Consider the following 23,561-nt stretch of genomic DNA (forward strand, 5'->3'; position numbering starts at 1 on the left):
ATGCTCAGACGCGAGTCCTGTGCTCTCCGCGCCACTGGAGTCAAGCTATCCTGGCTGATGACGGCTGAAAGCCAGAAACCGGTCCTAGAAAGCTCGATTCCGGTCCAGGGAAGACATGGCTTCGCAGTTCGGGCTGGACTGTTCCCATGAGGCACAGGGTCAAGGCTGATTTGCATATGGCCATGCCTGGCCATGTCTGAACTGGGGTGGCTTGGTGAGCATTAAAAAACGATGGATTTAGACCCATATCTCTGTACTGAGGTGAATGTATGACGTTGTTCTGCATTCTGTCCATCAAGTGTTGTTTTTGCATTTGTCACCCCGAGTGGGACGGGTATGCTCTAACTTGAGTCCCGTGCTCTCCATGCCACTGGAGTCAAGCTATCCTGGCTGATAGCCAGAAACCGGTCCTAGGAAGCTTGATTCCGGTCCAGGGAAGACATGGCTTGGCAGTTCAGGTTGGTCTGTTCCCATGAGGCACAGAGTCAAGGCTGATTTCCATATGGCCATGTCTGAACTGGGGTGGCTTGGTGAGCAAAAAAAACGATGGATTTAGGCCCAGATCTCTGAACTGGGGTGAATGTATGACATTGTTCTGCATTCTGTCCATCAACTGTTGTTTTTGTGATCCACACATTGTGGAACAATTGCTTACACACACACAGCTGACCAGATCCATACACATTGTGGCACAAGTGTTGTGATTACCTCATCACTGGTACTGATGATTTGAGCATCACATTGTCGCATGATCGCTTACACACACACATGCACTGGAAATAGCAATAGAGGCTTTACCAAAACTAGGACTTTAAACATGTAATAAATGCACACACTCCTATGTAAGTGCACTAATCAGCATACTCTGTTGTATAAGATGCCTTATTCACAAATTTGTGGTAAGAAAGCCACAGTTAACTCAACTGCCCTGACCAGCACAGTGTCATGAGGTCCCACATCACTGCATATTGTAGCAAGTGTGCCTTGAGCCACACACACACTGTGGACCGAAATCCCTCACCAACACACCGAGTGTCAACAGTGACCTGATCCCCCACACAAATGAACAAGAATGTCATGACCACACACTCTGACATGAGATGTGCAATTCATCAGACACCTTGCCAGAATTGCCGTCCCTCCAAATATGATGGCATGGAGTCGTACACTGGTGCCACCCCTACCACTGACATCAACTTACACTACAAACCTGTCAATATGCCAAGCCTATCTTGGTTAAAGTATCAACCCGAAAGAGCTTTACCAAAGGTAACTTGTCTTTCTTATGGAGACTTCCAGCTGCAGATTCCTCACCTTTCTTTTGAATTGATACCAAAGCAGTGCCTCTCAAAAGATGGAGGGTCTGAGCAGTGAGCTTTACACCAGGAAGTCCTGTAGAACTGAATGGCCATCTCTGCAGACTTGAGAGTGGAGACAGTAATGCTGGTGATGATGTGGGCCTATGCCCACGTAGATACCCGACAGATGTCCAACACCGGAGCACCCCTAGCCAACACCCTAATTGCGGTCTTGGCTCTAGTGGAATCAACCTGAAAACCTTCAGGAGGTTCCTCTTTGGCCAGGACAAAACATGTTTTTAAGCGCACGCCAATACATTTGGGCAAGGTGTGCTTCTGGACAGCCCCGACAAAACTGACAAAAAGGCTGGTCATCCATCCAGTACTCCTTAGTTCAGTAGATGGAAAAACGAGGGGCTATATTGGGGTCCAGCTGGTGACACCTCCTCTCCTCTTCCTAAGACAGATGTGGTGGAGGAGAGCAAAAAGTAGAAAGCATTATGGACTGTCCCATGTGCAAGGGTAATACCATTTTCGGCAGTCTGTATCATCAACTTCTCAGAGAAGATGGTGTACAGCACATGCACAGACCGCGCCTGGAGTTCACTGACAGTGTGTAGAAGTAATGGCAACAACACTTAATGGCCAACAACCACAGAGGATAGCTGTACATAGGTTCAAAAGGTATGCACATCTAAAAAGTGAGAAAATAAATTAAGGTCCCATGGCGGCATAACACATGGCATAAAACGTGAGCACTAAATGGAAATGCATCACCACATGTGACTAACAAAGGGTGATCAGGTAAAGGTAAAAAGGCAGAAAGGGCTGACAAACAACCTTTACCAGTGCCCACAACAAAGCTTGCCAATGCAAAAGTCAAAAGAAACAACAGCATATCAGATCCCTTGCCCTGAAACAGGTCGACCTGACAGTCCTTACACGAGATCACAGATTGTCACCCATTGACCACAGTTAATTGAGTAGGTGGACAGGCGTCTAGCCACTAATATAACAGATACTACTTATGCGGGCAGGTAAAAGCTCCTCAATTGGTTCTGCTGAATCTCTGCGAATAGAGATGGAGATTGTTGAGTTTTGGAAGCAGAACCCTACCCCACTGCTAGTAACCTATGCGAAAGATGGAGCAGCTAACCAATGCTCATACTCATGAGGTCAAAGCACCACACTCTGCTACTATCTAAGACTAGCTGGGTGACCTGAGCCCAGGCCTTCCTAATCTTCTTCAGACCCTCGGGCAGGAGTGGCAGTGGTGGAAAGACATACAGGAGGCGCTGCACCACTGTAAGCAAAAGGTGTGTCCCAGCAATACGTTGAGGTGGCAACTCCAGCACTCAATAGTCATGAAACTGAGAATTCAATATGGTGGTGAAGAGATCTCACGAGGCACACTCCACTGGGCAATGATATTTTGAACCATCAAGGGATGCACGCGCCATTCATGGTCCCCCAGATAAAACCTGCTGAGCATGTGTGCCCTGGCCTTTAGCGAGCCTGCCAAACGACTACCCATCCAGCCATCACCAGAGTCTCAGAGCCACCTGGTACAGAGCTTACAACCCCACACCACCCTACTTGCTGCAATATTTCGGTGCATCAGCTAGAACTAGGACTGGCTTTTACAATAAAGGCCTTCAGGAACAGTAGGATGGCTTGCAGTGCCAGACAGTGCATATGGTGCCTCTGCGCTACCCGAGACCATCTGGACGAGGTGGAGATCATGGTTTTTAACCACCCCAGCCCAAAGCTGATGCATCTGTCACTACTGTGAGCTCTTGATGAGCAGTGAGTACAGTCTGGCACAGGTCTTTTTGGCATCGAACAGACACCACTGAAGGTCCTGGCTGCCTTATCCTAGATGCAGATGCTGTCCAAGAAGCAACCCCAGTGCTGAGCCCATTATAGCTTCCACTGCAGAGCCTGCATGTGCTAACGTGTATGGGGAACCAACACAATCCACAAGGCAAGGAGAGCAAGAAACCTCAGAACTGTCCTCCCTGGAACACACAACTGGGCCCAAAATATCAGGATCATAACCTTAATGTACAGGAGTCCCTGCAGAAGTGGAAAATCCTTAACAGCCACTATATCAGAGCAGCTTCTCTTTCTTTTGTGCAGTTGCAGTGTCCCCTATGCACCAGCTGCCTCTAGTAAGAAAGCAACAGGAATGGCGCCTATATATGACTCGGTGCCAGAGAAAGTTCCTGATCGAGGCTGGCTCCTAGTGGATTTCAAAAGGAAAAGAACAGGGACGGACTGGTCGTACCGGGTGATTCGCCAGGAGGCTGGAATGGTGGGTGCCTCCCCCTTCCCACGTGTTCTTACCAATTTGCCAGGACTGCTTAGGGTTCCCTCCCAGTCCTGACCTTGTGTGGTAGGTAAATCTGCGGTCAGAAGTGTCCATCAGAATGTTGCACGAATCAGGTGATTCACACACTCAAAGAAATGATTGTGACGATCCATACACACCCTAGTAAAGTGCTGCAAATAAACAAAGATAACGATCAGCACAAACAAATTGACCCTAGTTCTTTGGTCCATGGTATTACTGTGAACCACAAGACCAGTGTGGAAAGATGGGCCACGGTAGCATTATGACCCATGTTTCTACACTGGCAAAGCAGCAGGATATATGCATTGACATGGGTGGCAGAATCAGGAATCCCTAAAAAGTTGCACTAATGTTAAGGTGGTAGCCAAATAGGCATTATTGGTGGGTTCAAATCGCAAGACCAGTGTTTCGATCCATGTGCTAAAACCCTGAAGAAGCAGATTAAAAAACATGAAGCAACGTTAATTATAAGAAAAAAAGAATTTCCGTTAGATTTAATATGCTTTATTTATCGAAATTACATATTTACAGTGCCTTGATTCGCTGGAAGACAATTAATAAACAAACATATAAATGTCGATTTTGAAGAACAAAATTAGGGAAACTGTTACTCTTTAGAGAATACTTTTCTGACACTCCGTGCCTTGGTACAGAGCCTCGTAATCAAAGTGCTCATTTATTGATAATCTCTGGGCACCTGCTGGCACCACATCCATTTCAGTGTGCCTTTTTGGTAGATATTGAGACGTCTACAATAAGAAATCTTGCTAGGATGTGATCCCTTGCTGAAAGATTTTGGGTAGGAGAGGATTACTCTGGGACCGGTCATCAACCAATCCTTGGGATACATTGGTGCTCCCGTTGGAATCTTTCCATGAAAAACAAAGAAGCTGCAGCACTGGAAAATCTAGGGGAGTAGGCCCAGGATTTAATTGGCAAATGAATACAGGTAGCTAGGTAGCTGGTGCGGACTCTCTCTGTACGAGACAACCACAATGAAAGTGGGGCTAGGGTCCGGATGATGATAACCACATATCTAGGCCCATGAACGTGATAATCCCATGGATACTTGAGGGTTTCTAAATATGATCATCACGTGCACACTAGAGTACTTATAGGTATGAAAAAGAAGTTATGATCGAGAATCTTTGGATGGGGCTGTCGCTCCCCCAACATGAAAGTCACTGGGGAAGTCTCTGCATCTGTAAATGAAATGGACACAGGATGTGGTCTCTTTCTATATAACTGTCACATGTTTGGATAAGATGATCAAATGGCTGCCTGAGGTTTCTGTATACGGAGGCCCATGCATACCAACGGAATCTAGCAGGCGCACGGATACCTGGGGTCCGTGGTTGTGATACCAACAGGTATACTGGAGATTTCTGAATGTTAAAGATGTGTGGATAATGGGGTCTTAGGATGAAACTGTCACAAAATTATAAACAAATGTTTTAATCTACTGTGGTTTCCGTGGTATTCTCTCGCCCAATGGAACGTCAGTGGTCAGCTTCTGCGAAAGAAGGAGAAAAAAAAAAGGTCAGACCAGAAACTTTGGAAAATTTATATGCAAGACAATGGGGCATTGACAGAGGACCACAGGTAGCTAGTGGATGAATAGGTGTCCAAGACAGCAAAGAGACAAGGTGTGAGAAATGGAGTGGAGAGAGGTAGAGACCAAGAGGAGAGGGTGCAAAACCAAAATAGACTGGTTGGGAAGATGGTGGATAGGACAAGCCGAAACCAGTCACTTACAAAAAGTTCCTATTAAGAATGAGAAAACTGTTCTCCCTGTGCCAGTTTAATGTTCCTTTTACAACCATTTCAAAAAAGGTTTTATAAACTTGTCTAACGGGGTAGAGCCTTATGAGTAGTCAGCTGTCACACGTGGATGATAATGTGTCAAATCACATGCAGGTTCAAATGCCAATTAATGATACAGGTGCACAAACTGTCAAACAACCCCTGTGAGAACTCTGTAAAGAGAGGCTCGGAGAGACCTTGGAGGTGCCTGGTTACAAATGTCCTGACAAAGTATCTGGTTTGCAGACCCACCTGATGTTTGTTCGTCCAGCACAAGGCAAACCCTGTAGCACACCCAAAATAACCAGGCTGAAGTTTCAAAGGTGAATGAGCAATAAAGAATAACATAAAATGTCATTTTATCTTGTAATATTTGCTGTGCTTCTAAGACAGGTCAAATGTCAGGCTATATCTTGCCTCAAATTGATGCTTATACTTTTAATATAGAGAGTGGTGTTTAATTTTCCTTCTTGGCCAAGTGGGAGCTATTTTTAAAGTGCGCTATGTGACAATGTTGCTGGGGTACAGGGAGTGCGAAAGAAAAGGCTATAGGATGTAATTTTTTTTAACATACAACAAAAATTTAATACTTGTAAATTAAAAGTACAAATCCTTCAAAATGCATCAGCAGTTGGGAGAGCCCAATAGGAGCACCATTTATTGTAATTCTAAAGTCTGAAGGAAGCAAAGGTTTTACTGGGATCAAAACAAATCAATACACTTGGTGAAAGGAAAATGAAGCACTCACTGAAATCCGAATTCCACACATTATCATTTATGTGCTATATAGTTTTATCAGTAACACTGTAGGTCTGTACACATTTAGTGGTCATTTAGATGGAAAATGTGCTGTCTGTAAATAGCAGCCCGCTACTACATCATTCTTTAGTAATATATTTGCGATGTGCTCCAAAATGCACCACTAGCTACATACTACATACACCCTTCCTACTCTCCTGCAGAACACATTTGCTACACTTGTTCAATGTTCGACACTTGGATTTTTCACAATTCCTATGACTTCTTTGATATAACACTGATAGCAGCACGCCCACCCTGAACATTTCTCCAGAGCCACTGATGTATAGTGCACCCCTCTTTTCCAGAGTGGCTCCTGCCCACTCTACCCAAGCTGTGGTAGACTGACAGTGGTGATAGCATTAATCTATACTCAATGGGTACATGCTTAGTTAAGGAGGGCACAGGCTCCCTTACCGGGATTCTTTTTGCCTCGGTGGTGTAGGTAGAGTAGGGTCTGCTTCCTATGGTTACCCCCACTTTCTGCTGTGTTTCACTGGTTTTTCGACTTTATTCTGGCTGTGGCCCTGCTAATCAGGACCACAGCCTACCTGTTCTCTCTCTAAATTGATACCATGTACTTTAGGTACATACCAGATTGGTTACTGAGTTAACTTGTCAGCTCCTATGGTACCTTAGGTACCGAGGGCATAGGTACCCCAGAGGCCGAAGCATGTATTATGCCACCCCTGGTAAGCCTTCCAAAATGGCACCACAGGTCTGCACTTGCAGTCTGGTTAAGGTGGTGTAAACACCCCTTACTTAGATATGGTATACCTATATCTACCTATACATATAGACACATATTAACCTGTAAGTCACTCCTAAGGCAGGCCTTGACAATCCTGAAGGCAGAGTACTTGGTTTTGTGTGAAAGGAGAGTGCCCCAGCATGAGCTGAGCCCCTCTGCAGCTTTCGGAAATCCATCCTTATAGCTGTTATATAGCCATACCTTATACTCTTAAGTGCATTATAATCCTCACGGTTAATGCTAACTTTGGTTTGGCTTTATCAAAACATGTCAAGTTTGGTGTCAAACACTTTAGAATACTACCCCCCGCCAGTTCTGGCGGCGGGGGTAGCATTCCACCCTTCTATAGGGAGAAGACATGTACACACTGGTATACCCGGTTAAAGTTTTAAAGAGCCTCAGCATCACAAAATAGATGCTGCTGCCACAGACACGAATCTGACCTCCTGCTGCTGGACGAAACTCCGGCAGGGAGGCCTGGACAATAGGTTTCCTGTCCAGGGAGGTGCCAGCACCTCCCCAGACAAGCTTTAGTGTATTGGGCAGGGTGGGTTGCATTCAGTGAATGCTTTTGAGACACTGCCTGGGGCACACAAGGTGCTCCATGCATTTCCCAGTTCAAACCGGTTGCTGGGGCACTCAGCCGCAGATCTGGCGCAGAACTGGAAAAAGGGGAAGGGGTGTAACCACCCCATCCCCAGGTCCTCCCATATGTGGGACCTTAGAGTTAGTCCATCCCCTAAACTTAGTATAAGTATAAGACCCAAGTCCCTAGGACTTTAGATTACCCTGGACGAAACTCTGAAGACGAAATCTTGGACCTTCAACATTCCATATCGACTGGAAGACGGAAGAAATCTCCCTTGCTTTTAAGGAGTGACCCTCCTGTTCAAACAGGCACCTAAGAGCATCTTGCCGGTCTGCATTTTCGAGGCTCCCGCCGGAGCCCGAAGAATCTGCGACACAGGACACGGACTTCCAGACATCTCTGAGGCTGACACGAGTCCCCAGCAGAGCTGAGACCTGTAGCTGACACAAGAGACGTGGGATCGGAACTTCTGGACATCCTGCAAGTTTGCAACTGCACCTACTTCCCGAAGTTTCCCGAAGTTGTGCATTGGGCTATTTGTTGCCCTTGCCCCGAGCATCTTTTGCACTGAAGCTGAGAGGCCAGCACTCCACGAGTGTCCCGTGAGTCCCCTTTCTTCACCGCAGCTTGAGGCTCCTTCGCGATCTCTAGACCGTTGGCTAGTGGGTCCCCACGAAGGACAATCCTTTGTTTCTTGGGCTTTCCTGGTTGCTCCAGACGTGCCCTGACTCCCCTCCAAAGGGTGAGTACCTCAGACCTTGCTGGTCTGCACCGAAGCCAATATTGTCTTCTTACAAGGGTTGTTGTTGCCAAGGCTTGTTGGGTCCAATCCGGATTCTGACGCTGCAGCACTCGACATTCTTTGTGGGACAGCTCGAATACAGCTCCTGGTCCTCGTGGCTGAAGAGTCAAGCTTCACCCACTTCACTTGAAAGCACCCATCATCGGCTGGCATCTTCCTGTCGCCATCCTGGTCACTGGCTAGTGACCCAGATTCTGTCCCCTCTGCTTTCAGGTTCTTCAGATCTCCGATCCACCCTTGGATCCACCCGGACACTTTTCCTCTGGTTGCCTGCAGCACTTCTCGCAGCTCTCCATTGGAATCGACAATGAAACCCGACACCAAAAGACACCTATGCACCCGGTTTCCCTGGGTGAGGTAACACAAGTACTCCGGTGCTCTCGTGGGTCTTGACTCTCGAAGTGTCCAAGTCTGAAAGGGTTCCATCGTAGTTCACTCCCAAGTGTCCTTAATCTTTAAAATTGAAACTTGCTTTTCCTCCATGGAAGTCAATGGTGATTTGCGGTTGTGTTTAGACACTGCACGTGTCCCCGTGGGTCTCCTGCATCCCTTTCTTGGGTGGTTCCTGGATGCCCCAGCAGTTCTACAGGCCCTAGGCCTCACTTCTATCCCTCATGTGGTTCTTATACCACTATTTTAGTATATGGTTTGTGAGGCCCCTAGGGCAAAACATACACTGTGCTAGTTTACTGTGTGCTATTTAAAGTTCTTGTATTGTACTTTGACCTCTAGCCTCATAAAGAGACTAGAGGGGTTGTGTTTAGAATAAATACATATATATTTGATGCATACCTTGGGTGGTGTACATTCATTTGATTATTCAAGAGATTATAGACTGGTAAAACAAGCTGCTTTACATTCCTTCAAGACTTAGCCTGAAGGCTGCTCTCCACAGCTACCACTAGGATAGCTTTCTATAAAAGTTGTCTAAACCTACCATCAATAAGGGTCGTTTAGAATGGTGCAAGGTGCCCACTAGAATAGTGGACATCATATGCCAGGCCAACTTCTCACACTGGTGTGCAGCGTGTGGGATTCCAGCTTGCATTGTTTTGCCAGATAATTTTGAGAATATCATTTGAAAAATCACTAAAGGTACCAGTAGGTGCATATAAATCAAGCTTAGAATACAATAAGTTCTAGTGAACTTAGAAGTTGTAGGTGTTAAGGGCTTCGCACCCCCTGACTACAACTACTAGAGAGGTTTAGAAGGAAACCAAGTAGTGTAGGTAGGTGCACACACCACACCTCACTAGCCATGACTTCACAGGAGGGACCCAGTGGGTCTGTTCCAGATACCAGTCCAGAACAGTTATCTAAGAATGACACATTTCCTTTCAAAGAATTAAGGACTTTGTGTGCCATGAGAAAGTTGAAGCCAGGACAGAACCCCAATACCAAACACCTTATAGAGATGTTGATACTAGATGACTTTAAGAAAGCACCTAATCCTAACCAGGAAGGTCATGGGGTGGTGACAAAGGAGGAAGAGAACCCTGGTGAGTTACCTCACCAGGACTCTGACAATGATGACAACCAGACAGGTGACAATGACCTAGATCTGGGGAATCCAGATCTAGCTGGAGATGAGGTAGGTCAGAATGGGCCTCCCCCTATCCTCCCAAGAAGACCTGGTGGTGTGCCTAGAAAGAATACTTGCATAAATGTTGTATACTTGTAAAGCGCACAGCTGCCCCAGCAAAGGGACGTCCCGGCACTGTATACCGCTGGGGAACCCATCCTGGCTTTCCCTGTGAGATGATCCCTCCTGGGCATCTCCAAGGTGAAGACAAGCATCCCCGGCGCTGATGGGGCAATTAGTGGTGTAGAGATTAAGCAAGCTATTGCCCAGAGTTGCTGAGTGGGACCCATGGTTGGAGTAGGCACCGAGGCGAGAATGATCAAGTCCGCTGACCATGGCCCAAGACGCTGCCGCGTCGGGAATCGAACCCTGGTCTCGGGCCGACCTCTGCCTACGGGTCTGCCGCCACTAACCAGTGAGCCACACCACTCTACGAATAGATCTCCTTCCCCGGAGTCTAACCATTCTGGTACATCTATAGGGTCTTCTGCCTTTCCTCATAGGAGGAGACCTCCCCTGAGAAGAGGGAGCATGAAGCTAGGATGAGAGAAGCCAAGCTTAGGATAAGGAGACAAGAAGTAGACTTAGAAAAGGAGACCCTAGCTCTTGAAAGAGAGAGGAAAAAGATGGGACTAGAGTCCCATGGTGGCAGCAATATCCCTAGTGGTAGGGATAGGTCTTATGACCATAGAAACCTGGACAAGATTGTCCCCCCCGCCCTATCAGTCAGGGGATGACATCCACAAATGGATTACTGCACTGGAAAGGGCCTGCAAAGTACAGCAGGTACCCCCAGGGCAGTGGGCAGCAATCTTGTGGCTCTCCTTTGCAGACAAAGGTAGAGATAAGCTCCTCACTGTAAGAGAAGAGGATGCCGATAATTACACTGTCCTGAAGAGTGCTCTGATAGATGGGTTTGGCCTAACCACTGAACAGTACAGGTTGCAGTTCAGAGATACCCAAAAGGCACAGCCGACTGGGTTGATTTTGTAGATTGTGCTACTAAGGCTCTGGAGGGCTGGTTGCTGGGCAGTAAAGTGTGTGACTATACAGGATTGTATAATCTAATCATGAGAACAGATTCTTAATAACTGTCAGAACCAGATGTTGCATCAGCCCTTGGTTGACTCTGATTTGACCTCTCCCCAAGAATTGGGAAAGAAGGCAGACAAATGGGTCAGATCCAGGGTGAAGCAGAAGGTATAGAACCAAGGTGGTGACCAAAAGAAGCAAGACCAAATGAGTGGGGAGAAAGGTAAAGACCAGAAGGCTTCACACGGTCCCCAAAAAGATTATAATGGCGGGGGTCCCCAATCTAAAAAGAAAGAAGGCAATAGAAAACCATGGTGCAAAGTTTGTAAGGTTAATAGTCACTGGACTAGTGACTGCACCAAAAAGGAGACAGCTCCAGCCACCATCGCCCCTAAGGTAACTGTTCCCCCTGGTACAGCTACAAGTGGTGGTTCCCAGCAGAAGGGTGTAGTAGGGTTAACCCTGGGATCAGAGATGGGTTAACCCTGGGATCAGAGATGGACTCTGGCCTAGTCAGAGTACCAACTCAAGCTGTTTTGATCTGTGATGGAGATATGGACATGACCTCCTCTGTGAGCCCTAGTAATCTGGGCAAGTACAGACAAACACCTTTAATAAATGAGAAAACGGCAGAGGCCTACAGGGAACACAGGTGCCAGTGTCACCATGGTGATACCAGACTTTGTGGACCCTGGACAAGTCATGCTTGGTGAGACTTACCAAGTGATCAATGCTAGCAACGTCAGTGCCACCCATAGTATGGCAATTGATAATTTTTCCTGGGGAGGGGTAACTGGCCTTAAGAAGGTTGTGATCAGTGCAGACCTTCCTGTAGAATGTTTGCTTGGCAATGACCTAGAGACTTCAGCCTGGTCTGAAGTAGAGTATAGGACCCATGCAGAATTGTTAGGAATCTCAGCACATGTCCTTGCAGTGACTAGGTCACAGGTCAAAAAGTCTCACACTGGACAGGCACTGGATTCTGGAATAATGGACCAATTGCCTACCAAGAAAAGGAGCAGTAGGGTTAAGGCAGTGCCTTCCCCCCTGACTCGGAGTGAGGATCAGCCTTCTGAGGAAGCAGATTGTGAGCCTGAAGAAGGAACTATCCCAGAGGAGCTTGAATCTGATCAGGTTGAGTTCTTAGGGACAGGGGGCCCTTCCAGGGCAGATCTGAGTCAGGCGCAGCTGAGCTGCCCTTCTCTTGAACCCCTCAGACAGCACGCTGCTGATGAGGCTGCTGGGAATGCTAGTGGCACTCATAGAATCTATTGGAATGAAGGGCTCCTGTATTCAGAGAGTAGAGACCCCAAGCCTGGTACAGCCAGGAGGTTGGTCATACCTTTGGCATTCAGGGGCTTCCTTTTGGCACTAGCCCATGATATTCCCTTAGCAGGACACCTGGGCCAGACAAGACTTGGGACAGGATTGTCCCTCACTTTCACCGGCCCCACATGTCTGAAGACACCAAGGAGTTTCGTCACTCCTGTGTAACCTGCCAAGCCAGTGGTAACGCAGGTGGCACTACAAAGGCCCCCCTTATACCACTACCTGTGGTGAGGGTTTCCTTTGAAAGAGTAGGGATTGACATTATTGGACCAATGGATCCCCAAACTGCATCTGGGCATAGGTTTATCCTGGTGATAGTAAATCATGCCACCAGGTACCCAGAGGCAATTCCCCTTAGGACCACTAGAACACCTGTTGTGGCAAGAGCCCTCTTGGGAGTCTTCTCAAGAGTGGGTTTCCCTAAGGAGGTAGTATCTGACAGAGGTGCAAACCTTATGTCCAGCTACTTGACTGCAATGTGGAAGGAGTGTGGAATGAACTACAAGTTCACCACACCCTATCATCCACAGTGCAATGGTCTAGTTGAAAGGTTCAACAAGACCTTACAGGGTATGATTAAGGGTCTACCAGAAAAGCTCATGCGGAGATTGCGGAGATGGGATATCCTGCTACCCTGCCTTTTGTTTGCATACAGGGAGGTTCAACAGAAGGGGGTTGGCTACAGCCCATTTGAACTTCTGTTTGGGCACCCTGTTAGAGGACCACTTTGTCTGGTGAAGGAGGGATGGGAGTTACCTCTCAAACCCCCTAAACAGGATATTGTGGACTATGTACTTGGTCTCCGCTCCAGGAATGGCTGAGTACATGAAAAAGGCAACCAAAAACCTTGAGGCCAGCCAGGAATTACAGAAGGCCTGGCATGGCCAAAAGGCTGTACTGACTGTTTACAAGCCAGGACAGAAAGTGTGGGTGTTGGGGCCTGTGGCACCAGCAGCTCTCAAAGACAAGTGGAGTGAGCCCCACACTATTGTTGAACAGAAGGGAGAGGTTACCTATTTGGTAGATCTTGGAACTCCCAGGAGCCCCCATAGGGTGCTTCATGTCAACAGGCTGAAACCATATGTTGACAGGGCAGACATGGGCTTGCTCATGCCTACTGATGAAGGACAGGAGAAAGAGAGTGACCCTCTCCCAGAACCCTGATGATGGGTCAGTTGATGGGGTAGCCTTGGCAAGCAGCCTCACTGATCAGCAGCAAACGGATCGCAGACAAGTTCTCCAACAGTTCAGACATATGTTTTCACTGACTCCAAGTCAGACTACCTTTTGCACTCATGAAGTGGACACTGGGGACAGTATGCCTGTTAAAAATAAGATTTACAGGCAACCAGATCATGTCAGGGACTGCATCAGGACAGAAGTCCAGAAAATGTTGGAGCTGGCAGTAATTGAACCTTCAGATAGCCCTTGGGCTAATCCAGTAGCCCTAGTACCCAAACCTCACATCCAGGGTGGTAAGAGAGATGAGGTTTTGTGTAGACTACAGATGTCTCAATGCAGTCACTAAGACTGATGCCCATCCAATTCCCAGAGCAGATGAGCTCATAGATAAGTTGGCATCTGCCAAATTTCTGAATACATTTGATCTTACATCTGGCTACTGGCAGATCAGACTAGCTGATGATGCAAAGCCAAAGACAGCATTTTCAACCCCTAGTGGACATTATCAATTTGTGGTAATGCCCTTCGGTCTGAAACATGCACCTGCCATGTTTCAAAGGTTGGTGAATACAGTCCTAAGAGGCCTGGAAGACTACTGTGCAGCTTATCCTGATGATATTGCTGTCTTTAGCTCCACCTGGGAGGATCACCTGATTCACCTGAAAAATGCTTTGGAGGCCCTGCAGAAGGCAGGCCTAACTATCAAGACTACTAAGTGCCAGATAGGGCAGAGTCAGGTTGTGTACCTGGGCCACCTTGTAGGTGGAGGCCAGGTTCAACCATTGCTGGGCAAAATCCAGACCATAATGGACTGGGTTTCTCCAACCACCCAGACTCAGATCAGAGCTTTCTTGGGCCTGACTGGGTACTATAGGAGATTTGTCAAGGGGTATGGTTCCATTGTGACACCCCTGAATGACTTAAATTCTAAAAGAATGCCTAAGAAAGTTCAGTGGACAGTCAGCTTTCAAAAGGCATTTGATGACTTGAAGCAGGTCATGTGCACTGCACCAATTCTGCAAAGTCCTAACTACTCCAAAGAATTCATTGTCCAGACAGATGCTTCTGAGTTGGGGGTAGGGGCTGTGCTGTCACAATTGAATGATGAAGGCCAGGACCAGCCAAATAGCTTTTATTAGCAGAAGGCTGACCCCTAGAGAGAAACGTTGGTCAGCTATTGAGAGGGAGGCCTTTGCTGTGGTTTGGGCTCTGAGGCCATACTTGTTTGGCACTCATTTCACAGTTCAGACAGACCATAAGCCCATCTTATGGCTAAAACAGATGAAGGGTGAAAATCCCAAACTGAAGACGAAATCTTGGACCTTTGACATTCCATATTGACTGGAAGACGGAAGAAATCTCCCTTGGGGTCAAGGAGTGACCCCCCTGTTCAAACAGGCACCTAAGAGCATCTTGCTGGTCTGCATTTTCGAGGCTCACGCCAGATCCCGAAGAATCTACGACACAGGACATGGACTTCCAGACATCTCTGAGGCGGACACGAGTCCCCAGCAGAACTGAGACCTGTAGCTGACACAAGAGACGTGGGACCGGAACTCCTGGACATCCTGTAAGTTTGCAACTGCACCTACTTCCCGAAGTTGTGCATTGGGCTATTTGTTACCCTTGCCCCGAGCACCTTTTGCACCTAAGCTGGGAGTCCAGCACTCCACGAGTGCCCCGTGAGTCCCCTTTCTTCACCGCAGATCGAGGCTCCTTCGCGATCTCTAGTCCGTTTGCTAGTGGGTCCCCCATGAAGGACAATCCTTTGTTTCTTGGGCTTTCCTGGTTGCTCCAGACGTGCCCTGACTCCCCTCCAAAGGGTGAGTCCCTCAGACCTGGCTGGTCTGCACCGAAGCCAATCTTGTCTTCTTGCGTGGGTTGCTGTTGACAAGGCTTGCTGGGTCCAATCCGGATTCGGACGCTGCAGCACTTGACATCCTTTGTGGGACAGCTCGAATCCCGCTCCTGGTCTTTGTCGATGCCTCCTGGTCCTCGTGGCTGAAGAGTCAAGCTTCACCTACTTCACTGGAAAGCACCCGACATCGGCTGGCATCTTCCTGTCGCCATCCTGGTCACTGGCTAGTGACAGACTCTGTCCCCTCTGCTTTCAGGTTCTTCAGATCCCCGATCCACCCTTGGATCCACCCAGACACTTTTCCTCTGGTCGCCTGCAGCACTTCTTCGCAGCTCTCCATTGGAATCGACAACGAAATCGGACACCAAAAGACACCTATGCACCCGGCTTCCCTGGGTTAGGTAACACGAGTACTCCGGTGCTCCCGTGGGTCTTGACTCTCGAAGTGTCTAAGCCTGAAAGGGTTCCATCGTAGTTCACTCCCAAGTGTCCCTAATCTTTAAAATTGTAACGTGCTTTTCCTCCATAGAAGTCAATGGTGATTCACGACTGTGTTTAGACACTGCATGCGTCCCCCGTGAGTCTCCTGCGTCTATACCTTGGGTGGTTCTTGGTTGCCCCAGCGGTTCTACAGGCCCTAGGCCTCACTTCTATCCCTCACGTGGTTCTTTTTTTTTTAAAGTAATTTTTATTGTAGGCATACAGCGCTCAGACCAGGAGATACACAGTCATGACATTTCTGTGACACGTTATCATCAAACATTCTTCGGTCTGAGTGTTGTCTGATTGCGACGTTTAGGATCAGTTGTTTTCGCATTAAAGTGTGCATGTCTACTTTTCTGCCCTAACTTAACTAAACTATAGAACCCCTTCCTTACCCCATCCCTGTATAACTCCATTCCCCTCCCCCCTCCACCATCCGCTCATAGGGCCTTGTGTTAGAATATCCTAGGGTGTGGCTTGAAACCTGTCTGACTAATTTTGTGCTACGCTTGATAATGCTTGGGTGCCATTCCCGTCTGCACTGAGGGTCTCCTCGTCTTCCGTGAGCATGGTATCTCTGAGGGCCTGTACTAACGCCTCCCAGGCTGTCGCCAATTCTAACCCTCTAGTCAGGGTTTCTACGCGCTAGCTGGTATCTGTGCGTGCTGTCGCAAGCTGCCCATTTGAGGAATTCGTTGTACCATCTCCTGTGCGTTGGGCCGGATTTCACCTTCCACTGTCTGGTTATCTCCCTTTTGGCTATCATCAGTCCCATATCCACGAACTTACTGGAAGTTTTGTTTTTGGGCGTGTGAAGGAACCAATGCAGAAGGCAAGCCGGCGCGTCAAAGTCGATGGCTCTTTCCGTCACCTCACGAGGGTCTCTCGTATGGCCCGCCAATACTCCCGTAGGGACGGGCAAGACCATAACGTATGTTCCAGCTCCGCCCCTTCCGTCGTACAGCGAGGGCACGCCGACTCAGCCACCCCAAAATATTTCTTTATTCTGCCCGGGGTCATGTAGGCCCTGTGCAGCACAAAGTAATCTATGAGCTGAAATCTCGCGTTCCTCTTGCTGTTGCGGGCTCGACGCACAAGCCGGGCCCAGGTCGTGTCAGGAATATCTTTTCCCAAATCAGTTTCCCATTTGGTCTTCAGCGTCGTGAGGGGCAACAGATTTTCACGAAGCTTTCTTGAGTACAAGCATGTCACCGCCTTAAACGTCCCCGCTGCCATCATAGAATATTGGCAAACCAGTGACGTCTCGGGCTCCGTTAGGCCACCGCCCCAATGTGCCTGCATCGCCCCGCCCACCGCCGAGTGTAGGAGGAATCCTCCTCGTGGTAGGTCAAAGCGTTCTAGAAGATCCTGATATGGGAGGAGCGTCCCATTCTCATAGAGGTCCCCCACATCCTGTACACCCGCTTCTTCCCATTGCTGCAGTTGCGACCAATCACCCCCGTGGGGTAGCGCCGTTAGCATGCCCAGTGGAATTTCCGGGGCATATGGATGCCTTATTCCTGCTCGACGTTGGGAACGATTCCAGGCAAGCCGGTGTTAAAAAGGGTTCGGAAGACAACCGGTAACCAAAGACCCTTTTATGTTGCCCGGCGGTATCGCCTCTATGACCCACCAATATTAATCAATGAAGAAGCAGGCGCTGGAGACTGGAAGGCGGGAAACGAGGATTTTATTCTCTCCGGAGGAGAACACATCAATTCAGACAGCAAGTATCGTCACGAGGTGCTCTAGCCACATCTCTGAGGCCTGGCCTCTTATACTAGGGTTTACAACCTTTATTGCACATAACACATTCTCGCAATATTTTAGCACATGAAAGAACATCCTCGGAATCCCCCCTTCAGACCCGTTCCCACATACATTTACAGTTGGATTCCCCACCCTGGTCACAACAGGTGATGGTCGTTGCACAGCAGGGCATTCCGCCGATTCACGGAATGCATGGGTTTGATCGGATCTCATGGGGTGGGGGCTTTGATCGGTTCGGGGGTCTTTTGATGGGGAGGGGAAGCTTCCTACTGTACGGGGTAATAAACAGTATCCGCAGGGTCAGGTGGCAGCCTGGGAACGAGGAAGACAAACGGGGACACAGGAAAAGGGGGTTTGCATCAAAAGGGTTTGAGGCCATGAAAGGAATGAAGGGAGGTGTCGCGCTGGGAACAGGATGGGGTTCCGTGGTGAAGCTGCGCTGGAGAGGGGTTTATGACCCAAGGCATGAGAGAGCGGGGGGGTTGTCAGCGTGCGGGGGAATGCTTGCGAGGTTAAGAGAGAGAGAGACGCGCTGGCTATTAGTGAGGGGCAGGGAGGCCATGGTGCTCAAGATGGCTGCCGCTTACGCGCACGAATGGGCCTGGAAAGGGGGCAAGATGGCGCCGATAATGTTGACGTTTTGCAGTCTAATCTTTAACAGTCCTCCCTTTTCAACATATCTTAGCCAACTTGCTTACTCAATGTCAATCTTCATCAAATTCCTAACCTCGGCATCATATATTGCTCTCATACGTTCGTTTTCAAAGTCCACAGTCTTAGGGCAAATACAATTTGCACATAATGAACACAGAGGTGGCAGACATTGAATTCCTAAGCATAGGCCGCATATCACAACTACAGGAATCAGGATAATGGTGAACAGTCTCCAACCCCAGTTCTTAACGGTGTTCCAGAACCAACCACCAAGCGACCATTCTTCTTGTTCCTGGTGTACTTCTGAAGAGAGTCTGTGGAGATGTTCGATGGCTTTGTACACTGAGGGTGAGTTGTCCGGTATGTATGTACAGCAGCTGGACCCAATGATGCGGCATGCTCCACCACGGTCCGCAAGAACCACATCCAGGACAAGGCGGTTCTGGAGGGCCACCAAGCGGACCGCTTGAAGTTCAGCGGTGTTGTTAGCAAGGATACCAGCCGTGATGTTCATTGTTGTCTCAACTGCTTGAGTCAGATGTCGGATGGCACGGCTGTTTGCCATCGGGCCCCAGAGGGGGACCAGTCCTTTCATAGCATCGATGAATTGCGCTCCTGTTGAATCGGCTTGTTCGATGTCCTTGGCTCGTTTTTGTCTGTGATGAGTTGCTGGTGCCACATATGTCGGAGGAAGAATGAAGGAAATGAAACAAGTGCCCCCCCAGCCTTTGGGGAGCCAGGTGTAAGCCTTTGTGCCGCAGACGAAATACGTGTTTGGAGATGCCACAAAGGAAGGCGGGTCGATGGAGTCCAGAGTTCTGGAAAACCGGCAGGCACTGTGGCCTACCAGCTGAGTCCCAAGCCCTTCCATGCACATGTGGCCAGTGACGTTGATGACTGACAGGGCCACAGTCAGAGTGGCAGCCGTTCGTTTTCGCAGGTAGGAGAAGGTGGTTCTGGTTGGATTATTGAACACTTGCATTTCAACTTGTTCTTTAGCAGGGATGTCCAAGTGGATGGTGTTGTTGTTGGTCTGCGGGCAGAAGTGTGTCTTTGTTCTGTTCCGCCAGACCCCGTGGTAGAAATGCGTTACCGTTTTGCTGGAGGTGGCATTGTCCTTAAAGCTTTCTTGCAGAAGCATCAGCCAGGCAAGACAGGAACCGTGAACTGAGAAAGGTGAAGGGATGAATGGTATCGAGTGTCCAGTGGCGTGGGGTAGCAACCCACAGATCCAACAGTTGGTGGCATTGGTGGCAAGGTTGTGCTGGTGAAGTAGTTGTACGAAGGAGTTATTCCAAAATTCCTTTCGCCTCTCTCTGAGTTGGGGAGAGAGCGAGATCAGATAATGTTCCTTCATGGTGGTAGGCTGGACAGTGGTCAGGAATGTTTCGTGAGCAGGTGCATTTTCTTCCACAATCCAGAGTGTGGTCATGAGGAGAAAGCAGAAGAGGATTTTGATGAAGAGCGCAATAGTCTTTGGGCTATGGAGTCTGTCTGCTTTTGGGTTCCTGCGGTGGGTATTTCCTGTTTCCTTCATCATCTTCTTATTTGGCGCTTCCATCATCTTCTTATCTGGCGCTTCCATCATCTTCAAGGGGCTCGGTAGCGGGCAGAACCACAGACTTTGCTTTGCTTCTCTCCGGGTAACCCTCGGTAGTGTTTAGGTCACCGTTCTGAGATTTAACTCAGTCCGTGGTCTACTTAGCCGTAACTCCCTCCTTTCGACGCAGGAAATACCCTTCTCTTGATGGCACTGTGGGATCAGAGAATTTTGAAAGTTCAAGTGTTTCGGTATCGGGATAGCAGGATAGTGACGGTCGGTCCTTGTTCAGGAGCTCTTCTTGACTGTTGATGGTTTCGGTCGAGGTCAGGGTCGAGGAGATCTTCTTGCAGTGGTGTGCATGCAGCCAGTTGCGTTTTCCCTCCACCCGGAGTGCTGTTCGGGTGGTGATGAGGACTTGCCAGGGGCCCGTCCACCGGGGTTCCAGACTCTTGGCACGCTGGAAGTTCCGGATCAGGACGAAGTCCCCAGGTTGGATGGTGTGTCCGGGACCCCTGGAAGCGTCAGGGATGGCATGCAGCACCTGTTGATGGATAACAGACAGTGTTTTAGTCAACTGGCATAAGTAATCAGACATTAGGACGTCCGGGACGTCATGAATGGAAGTTGGTTTCGGCGCAGACCAAACATTCATAGGCCGGCCGAACACAACCTCGTATGGTGTCAAGTGGTGTTTGGTGGGGGTGGAACGCATTGAGAGCAATGCCAGGGGGAGTGCGTCTGGCCATTTCAGTCCTGTGGTAGCTACTATTTTGGCCAATTTTAGTTTCAGTGTGGCGTTATGTCGTTCAACTAGTCCAGCAGATTGGGGGTGGAAGACTGCGTGGAACTTTTGTTTTACACCCAACCCCTTCAAAATGAGTTGGATAACTTCGGCTACGAAGTGGGGGCCATTGTCGCTCCACAAAATTCGACAAAGGCCGTAACGGGGGAAAAACTCCTTTAACAGTACCTTTGCTGTGGCCATAGCAGTGTTGTCACGGGTTGGATATGCTTCCACCCATTTGCTAAATGCGCATACCACCACAAGTACATATTTCAGGCCTTGACATCTGTCTAGTTGGATGTAGTCCATCTGCAGGACTTCAAACGGGTGATTTGGGACCCCAAACCCTCCCCGGGGTACTACAGTTCCTTTCCCGGGATTGTGTTGCAGGCATATCAAACACTGTTGGACCAAGCGTTTGGCGGACTCTGTGATCTTATCATTGTGCCAAACTCTGGAGACAAGTTCAATCATGGGGGCTGATCCTATGTGGGCAGGGGAGTGCGCCATAGTCAGTATGGGAATCAGATACGAGTCAGGTAGCAACCATTTGTCTGTGTCTTTTGTCCGCCAGCAGCCTTCGTCATCTTTCAATCCCACCCGTGTCCATTCAGTCAGTTCGTGTTGTGTGCTAGCCATTTGAATGTCTCTGATAGTGTCCCTAGCGTCAGTCCATTTTTCTGCTTGTGACCTGGTCACGTACATGCGTGTTGTCGTCCTATTTTCAGCTGTCGCTCGGGCAGTGAGGTCGGCTAGTGCATTTCCCTGTCCAATAATGTCTGTCACCTTTTTGTGTGCCTGGCATTTGATGACTGCAAGTTTTTTGGGGAGAAGGACGGCTTCGATCAAGGCGGAGACTAGGTCCCCGTGCAAAATGGGGGTGCCGTGTGAGGTCAAGAATCCCCTCTCCCTCCAAAGGAGCCCGAAATGGTGAACCACCCCGAAGGCATACTGGCTGTCGGTGTAAATGTTTGCTGTGGTACCTGCTGCTAGAATACAGGCTCGTGTCAGGGCAATCAGTTCCGCTGCCTGGGCAGATCGTTGCGTTATGCGGGCTGTCTCGACTACAGTTCGAGCCGTGGTGACTGCATAGGCGGCCGAAGTGGTGCCATCGGGGAGCTTGATGCAAGAACCGTCCACCCACAGCTCTCCGTCGGGGTCGGGGAAAGCCGTGTCTCTGAGGTCAACCCTACTTCTGGTCTGTTCGTCTGTGAGGGTCACACAGTCGTGTACAGGGTGCGCATTGGGATCGTTTTCTGGTAAGGGCAGCAGGGTTGCTGGGTTCAGTGTGGTGCATCTCTTCAGTGTGATGTGGGGTGCGAGCAGAGTCAGTTCGTACCCTGTCAGTCGTGCACTTGTCAGGTGTTGCGTTTTGGTTTGGTTTAGGAGGGTGTCAACTGCATGGGGTACCAGTACTGTGAGGGAATTCGAGAGCACGATCCCCTCACTCTGTCGGATAGAGATCGCGGCAGCAGCTACGGCTCGAAGGCAAGCAGGCAGGGCTCTGGCTACGGGGTCAAGAGTGGCTGAGAAGTAAGCGCATGGTCGTTGCTTTGGGCCAATGGACTGGGTCAGGACAGATAAAGCGCACCCCTCCCTCTCATGGGTGTAAAGGGAGAAGGGCTTTGTGTAATCGGGGGTACCCAACACAGGGGCTGAGCAGAGGGCATCTCGTAGTTGCACGAAAGAAGCCTGACACTCAGGGGTCCAAGGGAGTGGGAGAGGGACGTCCTTTGCTAACAATGAAAGCAGTGGTTTTACTACGAGGCTAAAGTTGGGCAGCCACTGTCGGCAGAAGGAGGTGAGGCCTAGTAGGGAGCGGACCTGTTTCTGGGTCTTAGGGACGGGGGTGTCGAGAATGGTTTGGATCCGGTCAGGAGTCAGTTTCCTTCCGTCTTTGGACAAAAGGTGGCCTAGGTAAGTGACCTGGGGTTGGCAGAATTGCAACTTCTTCTTAGAGACCTTGTGGCCATTTCCTGCAAGGAAATGCAGGAGTTGAATGGTGGCTGTGACAGCTAGTGGAGTGGTGTCGGCTGCCAAGAGGATGTCGTCGACATATTGTACTAATACCACTCCATCGGGTAACTGGACTTGATCCAGTTGTCTCTTGAGGGCCTGGCTGTAGATGCTAGGGCTTTCTGTGTAGCCTTGGGGTGCTCGGCAGAACCTATATGAGCGGGCTTTTAGGGTGAAGCCGAAGAGATACCGGCTGTCTGGGTGGATGGGGATAGAAAAGAATGCATTTTTGAGGTCAATGACAGTGAAGGTGGTGGCAGTGGAGGGAATCAAAGTCAGGATGGTGGTAATGTCTGAGACCACAGGGTACTGGGGTACCACCACTTTGTTGATCTCTCGAAGGTCAATGATGAAGCGGTATGCTTTCTCATCTCCTTCTCCCTGTTTCTTAATGATGGGCAAGATTGGGCTGTTGCAAATGTTGCTAACTACTTCCTCTACCACTCCTGCGTCTATCAGTGATTGGATGATTTCTACCAATGCCTTCTCGCCCTCGGGTGATATTCGATATTGTGGAAGTTTTGGGAGTGTTGCATCTGGTCGAACAGTGATGTGTACTGGGTCGATCATCATGCGCCCTACATCCGAATCCGTTTTGGCCCACAGATACGGAGGCAGAGTGTCGAGCAGGGAAGTGTCGGCGTCGGTGATGGAAAACATGTGTCTGGGGGGGCACTGTCTAAGCAGAACAGGATTGTCGTAAAGAAAAACTCGGACTCCATCTTGAGAACATCTAATCGTTGCTCGGAAGTGTTTCAATAGGTCGAGTCCCATAATTGCGTCAGGGCTATTGGAGGAGAGTAAAAACGTGGTGTCAGTGGTGTTGTTTTCTAAGTCAAAGAGGATTGGGGCGGACAAAGGGTTAGTGGAGGGCGTCCCATCGAAACCTGTCGATGTTATTAGTAAGCCAGACAAGGGTGCCCTTGGAATCAGT

General features: G+C 49.0%; 1 protein-coding gene across 3 annotated transcripts in view; it reads right to left on the reverse strand.

Annotated features, from left to right (window-relative positions):
* Window positions 1-4,139: 4,139 nt before the first annotated feature.
* Window positions 4,140-23,561, reverse strand: part of RNF31 (ring finger protein 31) — a 628,898-nt gene continuing 609,476 nt past the window's right edge. For all 3 annotated transcript variants that reach the window (XM_086923745.1, XM_086923746.1, XM_086923747.1), the window contains exon 22: window positions 4,140-5,164. In XM_086923745.1, coding sequence (XP_086779871.1) covers window positions 5,111-5,164 — 54 coding nt within the window. In that variant the 3' untranslated portion in view covers window positions 4,140-5,110. The remainder of the gene's footprint in view (window positions 5,165-23,561) is intronic.

The sequence above is a fragment of the Lissotriton vulgaris genome, chromosome 5 (genome assembly GCF_964263255.1).
Source record: "Lissotriton vulgaris chromosome 5, aLisVul1.2, whole genome shotgun sequence".
Taxonomy (NCBI): Eukaryota; Metazoa; Chordata; class Amphibia; order Caudata; family Salamandridae; genus Lissotriton; species Lissotriton vulgaris.